Source organism: Hemicordylus capensis, chromosome 4 (genome assembly GCF_027244095.1).
Source record: "Hemicordylus capensis ecotype Gifberg chromosome 4, rHemCap1.1.pri, whole genome shotgun sequence".
NCBI lineage: Eukaryota > Metazoa > Chordata > Lepidosauria > Squamata > Cordylidae > Hemicordylus > Hemicordylus capensis.
The window spans coordinates 313,118,077-313,131,558 of record NC_069660.1 but is presented as its reverse complement, the minus strand read 5'-3'; the positions used below and the strand labels follow the sequence as shown (position 1 = coordinate 313,131,558).

Here is a 13,482-nt window from a genome sequence, read left to right as displayed (position 1 = left end):
TTGTGAATGAATGGTGCAGTTCTGCAAATTTATGCCTCTCACAAATAGTCTTGCTGCTTCAAAATGAATAAGGGTTTGCTACACTGCTGCCTAAACTAACTGAGCATGTAAAAGTTATATGTTAAAACCCTTTCGACACTACAGGTTTGAATAAAAAAACTTATGTGGAAATTTTCTTTTAAGAAAAACAGTTTTGGAATATGTCGAATACTGTAAAATGGAAAAAAATAATAATTCAAGAAGGTTCTAAACAAAAACAAAACTTACATTTTGTTAATTTAAAATGGAAGAACAGATCTCTGCTGATGTAGTTCTTCCATCTGAAATGGAAGACTTTAGAGTTCTCAATGGTGCAAAAAAAATTTCTGGTTTGTATCTATCTCTAAACTGTTGCAGGCATCCTAGGTAGATTTATGGCTACAGTCATCTGTTCATTGGAGATCTCTCTGATGTTTGCTATTTATTATATTTATATAAAATACTTATAACCTGCCTCTCCAGTGTAATACTGCTTGGGGCTGCTTTCAAAAATAGCAAAGCAATAAAACAAACAAAATAATAAGAGTCCAAAGTTAACAACACAACACTATCTGGTATACAGTTAATAGGAGATCAACTAAAACAGACTCAATTTGTCAGGGTCCACCCCAGGGCAGGGGGGTGGCACTACCTTGGCATGGTTGTGGGGCTTGCGTGCTCTGGGGAAGGTGAGAGCTATGCCAGAGGTCCAACCATACTGGACAGGTCTCACCAGAGGAGCCAGACAAAGAGGAGCCAAACAACCCATCAACAATATGGTGAGACGTAACTTTAATAAATCTATACCGGATTGGTCGTCGCCCGGGTCAACAAGGACCGCGCCAGGTGCTGGAGTCCCTGGACATCTGGTGGCAAGTGGGCAACAGGACTCAGGATCTTCAGTTGAGCAACCAGGGCTGAAGACAGCAAAGTTACTGGAAGAAACGTCGCTTAACCGAAAAAAATATATGAAAAATGCCAACAAGGAAATAATGATCTGCTATTACAAGTCTAGTCCAACTAGAAGAGGTTATTTAAAAAGAATGTACCAAATTTGGAAAGAGAAGCATCCAGATACAGAAATCACAGAACAAAGGCTAGCAGACCAGAGAAGATTCATAATCAGAAATAAAGTATTCACAGGAGTTGAGCTGGAAGAACTGCAAAGAGCAACACAGGCTCAAGATATGGAAGAAGAATTATCACCAATTGAAGCAGTTGCAGGTGGAGGAGGTGTTGGAAATCGAGGAAGCCACTGTTGCTGAACTGTTTCAAAATCAAAACCAGGCAACCTCCCCTTTGCCTTCACCTCAAAAACCCAAATGCCATTTAACAGAAAAGCAACAAGAACTCAAGCAAAAAATAACTGAGCACATGAACCAAACAACCACCAGGGTTCAACTTCCAGCTCTAAAAACAGTTGCCAAAAAACAACTTGCTCAGGCATTAAAAGATGTCAGTGCTGCACTTGCAGAAATAACAACCAATAATTTGCAAGAAACAAACCAACTAATGTACAGTGCAGCAACAATAACAACACAAGAGTTCGGATATAAGATCAGTGGACCTGTAAAAAAAGAAAGCAGTATATCACCTAAATGGAAGATTAGATTAGAAAATAAAATCTCCAGGCTTAGATCAGATGCTAGTAAATTGAAAGATATGAAAGACAAGAAGCTGAAGAATGAAAACACCAAACAGTACCTGATCCAAAAATACCACCTAGAAGTCCTGGAAATAATAAAGCAGCAAATAACAGCAGTGTCAAAGAAGATTAGCAGATATGAAGCCAGAATTACACAACACAGGCAGAATCTCCAATTCCGGTCAAATCAGAGACGTTTCTACCAAAGCATAGAAGGAGAAACTGCAAGAAACCTAGAAACACCAAATAAAGAAGAAACAGTGCAATTCTGGGGGAAATTATGGGACAATCCAATAGATTATAATAAAAAAGCAGGCTGGATGAAAGAGGTCAAAAAATGTAAACAACAAATGCAAGATCTAATCATAACACCAGAATTAATAAGTGAAAGAGCAAAGAAAATGAAAAATTGGACTGCGCCAGGCGACAATCAACTGCATGGCTTTTGGCTTAAACACCTAACAAGCCTTCATAAACAACTATCAAAACAGTTCAGTCACATTTTGCAAGGAGGTGATATTGAACAATGGCTAACAACTGGGAAAACTCCTCTCATCATGAAAGACCCAGCCAAATGTGCAGTTCCAAGTAATTATAGACCGATAACCTGTCTGCCAACCATGTTCAAATTATTAACTGGAATAATAGCAGATGAAGTGATGCAACACTTATTAACTAACTAACAGCTTCCAGTTGAACAGAAAGGAAATTGCCCGAACACCAGAGGCACAAAAGACCAGCTGCTGATTGACAAAATGATTTTAGAAAACTGCAAGAGAAGAAAAACAAATCTAAATGTTGCATGGATTGACTACAAGAAAGCCTTTGATTCATTGCCTCACACATGGATACTAAAATGTTTAGAAACAACTGGTGTCAGCAAAAACATTCAGATATTTATTTAAAAAGCAATGAGCATGTGGAGTACACAGTTAACAATCAATGGCGAGACACTTGGACAGGTTATCATTAGAAGAGGCATTTTCCAAGGGGACTCACTATCCCCTCTGTTGTTTGTAATCGCCATGACCCCACTTTCACAAATACTAAACAAAACAGGCAGAAAAAGACAAAAATAATCACTGTGGTAATTGGCACCCTGGGTGCAGTTCCAAAAGACCTTGAAGAGCACCTCAACACCATAGGGGCCACAGAAATCACCATCAGCCAATTATAAATCACCACAGAAATCACCATCAGCCTATATTCTGCGACGATATCTATAACAACAGCAACAGCATTGACAATAAAATTCAGCCATCCCAGGTCCTTGGGAAGGACTCGATGTCAGTATAAAACAAACCAGTCAATAACACCTGTCTGACTGTGTAAATAAATAATAATATATATAATCAGTATAATCAGTGTTTCTTGCAAATTCTTGGTTGTTATTTCTGCAAGTGCAGCATTGACATCTTTTAATGCCTGAGCAAGTTGTTTTTTGGCAACTGTTTTTAGAGCTGGAAGTTGAACCCTGGTGGTTGTTTGGTTCATGTGCTCAGTTATTTTTTGCTTTAGCTCTTGTTGCTTTTCTGTTAAACGGCATTTGGGTTTTTGAGGTGAAGGCAAAGGGGCGGTTGCCTGGTTTTGATTTTGAAACAGTTCAGTAACAGTGGGGGCAGTAACAGTTCAGTAATATTATTGTCATTTTACATAGTCAGACAGGTGTTATTGACTTTTTTGTTTTATCCAGATATCGAGTCCTTCCCAAGGACCTGGGATACCAGAGTTCATTATTATTATTATTATTATTATTATTATTATTATTATTAATAATAATAATAAAAGCATCAGATGCAAGGTGTGGTAAGGTAATGTAAAGTGTGCTGTCGAGTTGGTGTCGACTCCTGGCACCCACAAAGCCCTGTGGTTGTCTTTGGTAGAATACAGGAGGGATATACCATTGCCTCCTACCACGCAGTGTGAGATGAGATGCCTTTCAGCATCTTCTTATATCTCTGCTGCCCGATATAGGCAGTAAAAAGCTTCTCTAAGGAGATGGGTTTTAAGATCTTTTTAGAAAAAATTCTGAGAGGGGAGCATGGCAAAGCGCATCCCTTGAGCCACAACCAAATCACAGTCAATGGCAGTGTTGAAAGCATGGTCTGAGATGGATGGGTGGATTTGGATAGGCAAATACAGTCTGGCAGGTAACCTGGACCCAGGCCCACACTGTGTTTGCCCCCCGTGAGGTCAGCTAGGCTAAAAGAAAGTTACTGGTGCCGGGTCACCCAGTGTGTGTCATGACTGAGTGGAGATATGAACCTAGTCATCTCATACCTCTGCTGTCTTCCGATATATTCTGAAGAATGACACTGTACCAGTGGAGTCTATAAACAAACCCTGATACATTGTTAAATAGTAGGTATATGCTGAACTGTTTGGGAAATTGTGATGGATTGGAGGGGGGAGCAGGGCATGAGTGACCAAGAGACTCTCCTTACCTCTGAGCTGCTGCAGCTTCTCTTACAGAAGCTGTCTAGACCCTTCCAAATGCCTTCAAAGAGGAGGCATACGTAGATACAGAGGTGTCCAGCATACACATTGTCGGGCATTGCCAGATTCCCAAGAGACCAGATTAACACATTAAAAGGAACATACTTGTTAATCAGTATAATCCCCAGACACACACTTCAAACTGTGGTTCTATAAATCAAGGAGTGTAATATTCGCTTTGTGTTTCCCCAAAGTAATTAAGGCATGGGAATGATTTGCATGTTGAGACAGCCATTCATCAAATTAGTCATGTTTCTATAGATTTGTTATACACTGTCCTTATATACAGATTCAGTGCTATGAATGGGTTTCTAGCTGTGAAGGCTGCATTAAGGTTAATGGACATTGCACAGCAAGCTCATTGGCACTTTGCAGCAAATTTACCTCACTGCAGGTAACCATTGCTCTGTGAAACAGCTTGAGGTTCCCTGAGAATAAGAGATGTTCTATAAACATCCAGCATTCTGTTCTTCCAACTCCCTTTCTTAGAAAGCTGCTAATCACTTTATGGTTATTGTATCCCTTAATCCATTATGCATGGCATTTTACTTCAATGAACTGCTGATGAAAATGAATGTAACTTTTCTTTTTTCTTTTTAATGGGATGGGAAGGGTTAGGATTGCAGAATTCCTCCTGTCTTTTGCCATTCTATGGATTGTTAGGTCCTATCCTTTCGCTGCTCCCAATTCTGTGACAGCAAGTTTGTGTGCAAAGTGGCATTCTCTTGAGAAAACCATCTTGCCGCTGCCGTTTCTGCATGTCTAAAACTGGAGCTTTCCATAGAGTCATGCTATGGGAATTCATGAGTCTCAAAGGGCTGACTTAATAATCTCTGCATGGCTGGATTTACCAAGCTCCAGATGATCATCTGAGGGTGAGAGGATGCCTAAAGAATGTGGATGGTTGCACATGATCAGAAGTGGGTGGTTTGGGGCTGGGAAGTGTCCTTATCCCATCTTGGACAGACGAGCAGAGTCTCTGTTGGACCCCCTGCTCCCAGATGAGCACCACAGCAGCCAGCTCAGAGCCGGGAAGGCCTGTGGGAATCAGGAGCTTTCCCACAATGTGCTGCGTGACCAGGAGATAAGAAACCTCATGATGTCAGCAGCCACGCTCTGGCCACAAGGGGTGGGTGGGAGGAGGGGTAAGCCCCATTCAAACAGGGCATACATATTTTAAATGAATGAAATAATTCAAACCACTTCAAGCAAGTGATCATAGAGAGGGCTGTGCAGAGTGGCACATTCATAGATCACAGCCCCTCCAGCCACAGTACATCTAACATTATGGTGGCCAGCTGCCAGGACCAACAAACAGCTCAGAAAGTGGACGCATGATCTACATACCCAGGTACCAGAGCCCCTGCTCTGCACTAACCTGGGTTAAGACTCAGGGTTAGAAGCAGGGTTACCCAGATTCGGATTATCAGGGCTTGGGGTTTTTGCCCTGGTTCACATGAGCATGCAAGCATGGGTTAGAGGCAGATAACCCAGATACTCAGCCTCTACACATGAGCATCTATATCTTCTTAGAAACCCAAGCAGAAGTCTTAGCACTGGTGGGCCTTGAGAAGAACATGGCACCCCCTAGTAAGAGCTGCAGATAGATGGATGAGCTTTAAGAAACTGGGTGAGAAACAAAATTGAACTTCAAGTGTACTTGGGAGCCAGGTGTGAGACCAAATTAATCTAGTTGACTTCTAAAAAGTGATAGCTGAAACACAGTGTGTGTGGGAGGGGGAAAGCTGGATGTAGAAGCAAATTGGTGTTTGATTTAATGTTTATCTCTGGTTCACAAAGGATTTTCCTTTGGTTGGTAACAAGGAACCAGCGTAAATGTGTAGAGGGCATCATTGTATATAGAATGAATCTCCAAGGGGTTACTTTTGTTTTGCTAATTCATCTAATTATTGTAATATATTTCTTTATTTAAGGATGTTTCAAAATCCCACTCAACCTCAGATCCACTGGGCAGGTTACAATATATTTAAATTATACTAAAGCAAAATTAGTCAAGTTACAAAGCCATCCCCTTTTCCATACTTTGCTCATCACTCCACCTCTCCTGTCTTAATTCATTGCATGGCATATTTGCAGTACCTTGCAGGGCCCAACAGTTGCATTGTAGCTTCGATCCACTCAGTGAAGCCCCACTGGATGCCAGTGCTTCTACAACATGAGACGCAGCCATTTCTAGCCATGCACAGGTGCAGAAGCACTGAGGCAAGCAGTCAAGATGGGCAAGCAGAACAATAGAGGTGGCCTCATGCCAACCTCATGGCCCCTCATGCCAACAGGACTCTCACAATGCTGATCAAGATGCTGGCCATAATTCCAGGAGTTCTAATATTTCTTAACTGAGGACTTCTCCTCCTCATGATCATGCAACAGCAGATTATGCAATGCCCATCTTTGGGCTCCCTCCAGATGATGACTTCAAGGAATCTCAAGAAACTTGAGGAGCCACACGAAACTTCCTCACAGGCCTCCTCTTTGGTTGTAGACATAATAATTAACTATACTCAATAGACCTTTGGATGCTACAAGACTCTTCTTTGTTTTTGGTGCCACAGACCTAAATGGCCAACCCTCTGGAAATTGTCAATGTAAAATGATGGCACACTTTAAGATTCGTTCATTCATTCATTCATTCACTCATATTTGACATATTTTATACTGCCCAGAACTTGCGTCTCTGGGCGTTTTAAAATAAAACAAAAAGGTTAAAAACATGACAAAACAATTACAAAACAATAACACATTACAAAATAATACAAAGAAAAGAAAAGGTTAAAAACACTGCAATAATTTTAAATTAAAACAATGTTAAAAACTATTAAAATATGGGAAGCTTGTTTAGGATTGTCATTTTTTGTAACTGCATGGCTCGTTCTTCCTCCCCACCTCTTCCATTGTTAGGTAGTGGATTTATATGAAAGAACAAATGACTAGTGTTTTCCCCCCCTTTGTGAGAAAGGCGTGAGCCTTAATTGGAAACTCAGCAATTTTTGATAGACTACCTTTAGAGCAGGATATAAGAAGTAGGCAGCCTGTTTATTATGGAGTACCAGCCTTCTATATAGACAGCTCTGCAAGCTTTTCTTTGCCTCAGCACAACCTAGAAATGCAGTAAGGTAGGGTTAACTGTGCTATGAACAGGGGTCTACAATTTTTGGCTGGCTTTGATCACCAAGCCAAAGAATGTCGTGATCTGCTCTAGCCATTTTTGCCAGGCAGGACCAAGTAAGCCCCCATCTCTCCTTTGCATGTCAAAGGAAGGTGCAGAGTATGTCCATTTGGTCACTGCTGAGCCGAGGCATTCTGGACACCTCAGCTGAGCAGGAGTCAAGAAAGCTTCCCTTCCACCTCCCGCAGGAATGGAGGACGACTGGAATTGCCTGTCACTTGGCTGAGGCTCCTCAAAGAGCAGAAGCTGCCATCATGCTTTTCACGTCACCAGTGGGGGAAAAGGCCCTGGCGACCGACTGGCTCATGCCTATGCAAGTGAGGCACTCAAGGAGGTGCAGTGGCCATTTTCCCCATACCAAAGCTGAAAAGGGTCCCAGGGGAATTGCTGGCTTGTCCCGTGTCAGTGAGATGCTCCAATCATCTCAATAGTTTACCTACCAAAACTCCCATCACTCTTTCCAACTCTGGAAGATTCTGGATGTTGGATGGCCTGATTCTACACAACTGAGTTCTTGCAGCATCCAAACCACCCACCGCGTTCCTTCTAACCTTGGAGCTGGGGAAAGTGGGGGGATCATTGCAGAACAATGCCTTCTGTTGCTTCAAGGCCAGAAGTATGGGGTGTGAACGTCTGACTGGTCAGGAGTGATAAGCAAAATGTAGAATTTTGGCTATGTACAAGTAAGCCGTAACAATCAGGGTTTCTTTCCCCCCCCCTTTCCATAGGCCTAAGTTGAAGTCCTGTGATTGGTTCACTGTGAGCTAAGATCCCAATTTACTGCGAATCTCCAGGAAAATGCAGCACTGTGACTAATAGTTCAAATAGTTGGGTTGAATAGGATAGGCAGTGATGTATTAAAAGAAGGAGGTTAATGACAATACCATTCTTAAATGTTATTTTTATTTTTTTCAGTTGTGGGTGAATATTTATAACATGATACCATGGTGTATTGTAGAATTTTTGAGATCATTCTTTTGATAGGGGTGTAAAGGTAAAGTTGTACCGTCGAGTTGGTGTCGACTCCTGGTGACCACAGAGCCATGTGGTTTTCTTTGGTAGAATACTGGAGGGGTTTACCATTGCCATCTCCCACGCAGTATGAGATGATGCTTTTCAGCATCCTATATCCCTGCTGCCCGATATAGGTGTTTCCTATAGTCTGGGAAACATACCAGTGGGGATTTGAACCAATAACCTCTTGCTTCCTAGGCAAGTTACTTCTCCACTGTGCCATTCACTGTACACAAACCAAAAAACACGGTTCGGTTAGAATACAAATCGATTTGAACCGAACCATGTTGCTCCAAACCGATCTGGTTTGTTTGATTGAACCGATTTGGGCAGCCATTACTTGTAAAAGGGAATCTGTTGAGCAAATATTTGTGAGGGCTGATGTAGAGGTGGCTTATTTAAGGGATGGCAATTTACATATATATACTTTGCCTACCTATATACCTTTTCTGTTCTGGCGGTGGGAGTTGGGCAGGCTGTAACTGGGGAAATCGGTCCAGGCAATTGAGGCCTATTCCTTTTTCCGGCCCCTCTCCCAACCCTCTGACCCTAGGGAGCTCTGAGAACACTCCCTCAAGGATTAGGGTGCTGCTGCTGAATGCCAGGTCAGTTAATGCAAAAACATCTCTTATCCACGATCTGATTGTGGATGAGCTTGCTGACCTGGTATGCGTGACAGAGACCTGGTTGGATGCGCTGGGCGGGGTTGGTCTCTCTCAGCTTTGTCCTCCAGGTTTCCAGATCGTGCAGCAGCCCCGCCTCAAGGGTCGGGGAGGAGGCGTTGCAGTCATCTTTCGAGAGACCCTCCCCGTTTCCATGTGCCCGGTCAGGCAATCTCAGAATTTCGAGTGTTTGTCATTGAGGGTGGGCCTCCGAGATAGGCTGGGGATTCTGTTGGTGTACCGACCACCCCGCTGCACTTCAGTCTCCCTACCTGAGCTGGTGGGGGTGGTCTCGGAGGTGGCTTTGGGTTCCCCCAGGCTTATTGTTTTGGGGGATTTCAATGTCCACGCCGAGGCCCCCCTAGTGGGTGCGGCTCAGGATTTCATGGCCTCCATGGCAACCATGGGCCTGTTTCAATTGGTATCGGGCCCTACCCACGTGGCGGGACACACTCTGGATCTGGTTTTTGCCGACCGGGAAATAAATGATCTGGAGGTGGGGGAATTTGAGATCACTCCCTTGTCATGGACAGATCATCACCTGGTGGGGTTTAGTTTGACTGCTCCGTCTGCCCTCTGCAGGGGTGGTGGGCCGATTAAGATGGTCTGCCCCTGGAGGCTTATGGATCCGCTTGGATTTCAGACGGCCCTCGGGGAGTTTCCAGTGTCCAGAGCTGGTGACCCTGTCGAGGCCTTGGTTGATCTCTGGAATGGAGAGGTGGCCCGGGCTGTTGACACGGTTGCCCCCAAGTGCCCTCTCCGGCTTGGTGGAGCCCGTTCTGCTCCTTGGTTTCCTCAGAGCTTAGGGCGTTGAAGCAACTCGGACGACGGCTGGAGCGACGCTGGAGGAAGAGTAGTCACGAATCCGATCGAACACGGGCTAGAGCCCATTTTAGGGACTACGCCGTGGCGGTGGGGGCGGCGAAGAAACGTTTTTTCTCCGCCTCCATTGCGTCTGCTCAGTGCAGGCAAACAGAGCTGTTTCGTGTGGTGAAAACATTGCTCCACACATCCCCTATACGTATGGCTGTTCTCCCACTTATTTGTGGTGGGATTGTATGAAAGGGTGCATGATCATAGAACAAATTAAAATATATTATCATGCCAGAGAAGGAGAGCATTGATTGATCAAGACAATTCACTATAATCATTATCATTATTCTTAATTATAGATTATTGTGCGTTCTTACAGCAGACTTCTCAATTCATGACCTGTTAAATTGAACCTTTGGTGGGGGGGCTATTTTTCAGAGGCTTAATAAGTCACTGGTTCTTGCTGTCTGCCTGGGACTGCAAAAATGGGGGCTTTTTAAACACCTGCCAAGTTAGTGTGAATGACAGAAGGGGAGCATTTGCCTGCAAGTTGTTCAGGGCTGTCTTAGAGTGTATTGGTTCAGGAAATGCAGTTATCAATTCACTTTGGAAATCATGCATATTATGATATAAGGGAAAAGCAGATTTATTTATTTTTCACTTGTTACTTTTTCAGACACTGGAAGCTATCTTGAATTTCAAATACTCTGGGGGTCCAGGACATGTTGATGGATATTACAGGAACTTGTCTCTGGGGCTTCATGTGGAAGTGGAACCGTCTGTCTTCTTCACACGTGTCAGCACCCTGCCTGCTACAAGGTATGTTCATGCTTCTCATTCATGACACCAACTGAACCAGAACACTTTGCTCTGTATTGAGAAATATGTTGCTGTTGCATACTCTTGGAGATCCCAGATATCAGTACAATTGTCCATTGGTTTGACAATTGTGGATTTGAGTATCTACAACTGGCAAACTGTCACCCCCCTCGCCAATCACAACATGAGTATTAACGGTTGAAGCCATTAAAAAAAAAATTGGCCACTTTTTCGGCAGTTTTCCGGGTTCATGGGGTCAATCCGAGGGTTGGAGTCATTTACGGGGGTCTGGGGGTGATTTTGAGGTTTGGGGCTGATTTTGGGGGGTTCACAGGGTCTTTTTCCGGGGGTCAGGGGACCTTTTCCAGGGGTCAGGGGGATTTTTAAACCTTTTTTGGGGGGGTAGATTTTAGGCACTTTGGCACTTGTGATTCCCTTAACCCCCTGTTTGCAATATCTCATTATACTTATGTTCTGGGTGGAATGTAATTAGTGCTAAGCACTTTTACATGCCGTTGATTTAAATGAGGCATGTTAGGCATGGGCTTAACTCTCTTCAGAAGCAAACCTAGGCCACAAGTGTTTTGAAGAGACAATTGAACAGCCGCTTTATATCTTAATCAGTGTGAACTGCTAGAGTGAAAACATTACATAAAATTCTGTGTGGAGAACGATATACTGCTACTTTGGATTGTGGCCTGAGGCACATAAAATCAAGCTGTGGCTATGGGTGTTGGAGGCCAAGAATAATATTAAGTACTTTGTTGAACTAGATCCAGAAATAATATTTATGAATATATCCGTAGGTGGAGAATGAGGATATTGCCAGAAGCTTCTCCTATGCCCCCCCCCATCTCTTTCTTCCTTGCTTTTATTTCCAAAATGCACTCTTGCTACATTTGTGGTTTTGGTGATCAACAATATTCTTGCTTAGCAGTTGTGCTTCCTTCTATTGGTTTCCTGTCACCAAGAGAAGTTGTATCTCATTCATGCATTTCATTCAAATGAAAATTAATAGGAATTTGTCTACACACCTGTGAATAAGTGTCATTTAAAAGCCACTTGTTTCTTGGTTATTGATCCACTGTCTGCTCGTTTGAAGACATGCATGCTGGAAACTGAGAAACAAAATTTTGATTTTTGATTTATTTTTTAAATCAGACTTGGAATTAATTTTCCTTACAATTACCACATATTTACAAACAAAAAATGTTGTTTTTTTCACAAGAGAGTGGTTGGGTGTGTGTGCGTGTGTGGTATATATTGTCAGCTTTGAAGAGACTGTGCCAGAAAGCACTCATGTTCCCCATCTTCAATACCACCGTCTTGTGCATATACACTAGCTTTTCTGTCTCTCTCATATAATTATACTATTGCTGCCACTTAGCAGCCTTGGCTTTTTAAAATTTCCTTTAGCTCAGTCATAATGCAAATCAATGGACAGTTTAAAATTTGTATACATGTTAAATGTGTATGCTCACAAGAAAAAAAGATGTCAGCTTTGTGTTTTAGCCTTTGGTTGTTGATGCTACAAACTTCCTGACCATAGCCTTAGTCTCACAACTTGACTCCTGTGATTGGACTTGACCTGTATCTCTGGGACTCTTTATTTGTGCCCGGACCCCCCAAGGAGACACGGAGACATTGCTATGGAGGGAACGGTCAGTTTATTGAGGTTTATGGTACAGGCTGATTGGCTGGGATTGCATAGACATCCCCCCCACTGCAGTGCGGTGCCTAGTAGGCCGGGCACGCCGTGGCCGCCCCCACCTAACAGACCGTGGCGATAGCACCTTGGTTCCAGGCAGGCCATACGCTCTCCAGCGGAGGCACCCTTCTCCACCGACCTAAGGTCAGGTTTCTAACCTCCCAAGCGACATCCCCAACGACGCTGCACAGCCATACGTATAGGGTGCCGCTTGCTGAGGTGCAGGAGTCAAGCATCATCCCTGACCTGTCAAGCCTCAAGGGATTAGCTCCTCCTCCTTGATTTACATCTTACCTAAGGTGCCACACCCCTTAATTAGCATCCTGTCACCGCACTGTACCTGCCACAGCGGGCGTTAGCCCAGCTTAACAACCCGCACCCCACAGACCCAAAATAGCTGTCGCCAATCCCAGCCTGATGTCATCCAAAAAGAACCTCATGCCCAACGTGTGACCCCATCCACCTGATGTCATCCAAAAAGAACCTCATGCCCAACGCGTGACCCCATCCACCAGGGCGATGGTACCCCATTGCCCTGGTTGAGGGCGGGCTGTGAGTAGAGGATGTCGTCATGCGGTATACAACCGCCTCCCTTGGCCGCCAGGAAGCGTGCCATAGCTGCATTGACCCTGTGTTGGGTGATATCGGACCAGAGAATGACCACCCACAGGCACCAGGACAGAACCACGGACAAGTCCTGTTCGATCTGCCGGGCCAGGAAGATACCTGACTGACTCACTAAATCATTTCCGCCAAAATGGAAAAGCAGGATGTCCGGTGCAGGGTTCTGCTCCAGGTACTCCCTCAGCATAGGCAGCATTTGTGCTCTTCGCATACCCCGTCGCCCGAGCCACTTGATGGCGGCCCATCGCCCTAGGCCCAGCTGCGTTCCTGGATCCGTGCCTTGAGCCCACTTGAGGGCCCAGAATATAAAGGAGTGTCCCAGGACAAGGACCTTGGCCCTCTTGACCAGAGGCTTCGCCCCTGCGCGGAAGAGAAAACACAAATGAGGTGAGCCCAAAACAAAAGGGGGGGCACAGGGGCGGGGGGCGGAGCTCCCGCTGCCCTATTGAATGTATCTGCGGTAGGCAGCGGACCGCCAGTGGCCAAGGCGCTGGAT

The 13,482-nt window shown here is 44.2% G+C and overlaps 1 protein-coding gene across 3 annotated transcripts in view; it reads left to right on the top strand.

Moving 5' to 3' along the window:
• TRAPPC9 (trafficking protein particle complex subunit 9) overlaps positions 1-13,482 on the top strand; it is a 523,543-nt gene that overhangs the window by 145,462 nt on the left and 364,599 nt on the right. For all 3 annotated transcript variants that reach the window (XM_053245610.1, XM_053245609.1, XM_053245611.1), the window contains one exon: positions 10,512-10,654. In XM_053245610.1, coding sequence (XP_053101585.1) covers positions 10,512-10,654 — 143 coding nt within the window. The remainder of the gene's footprint in view (positions 1-10,511; positions 10,655-13,482) is intronic.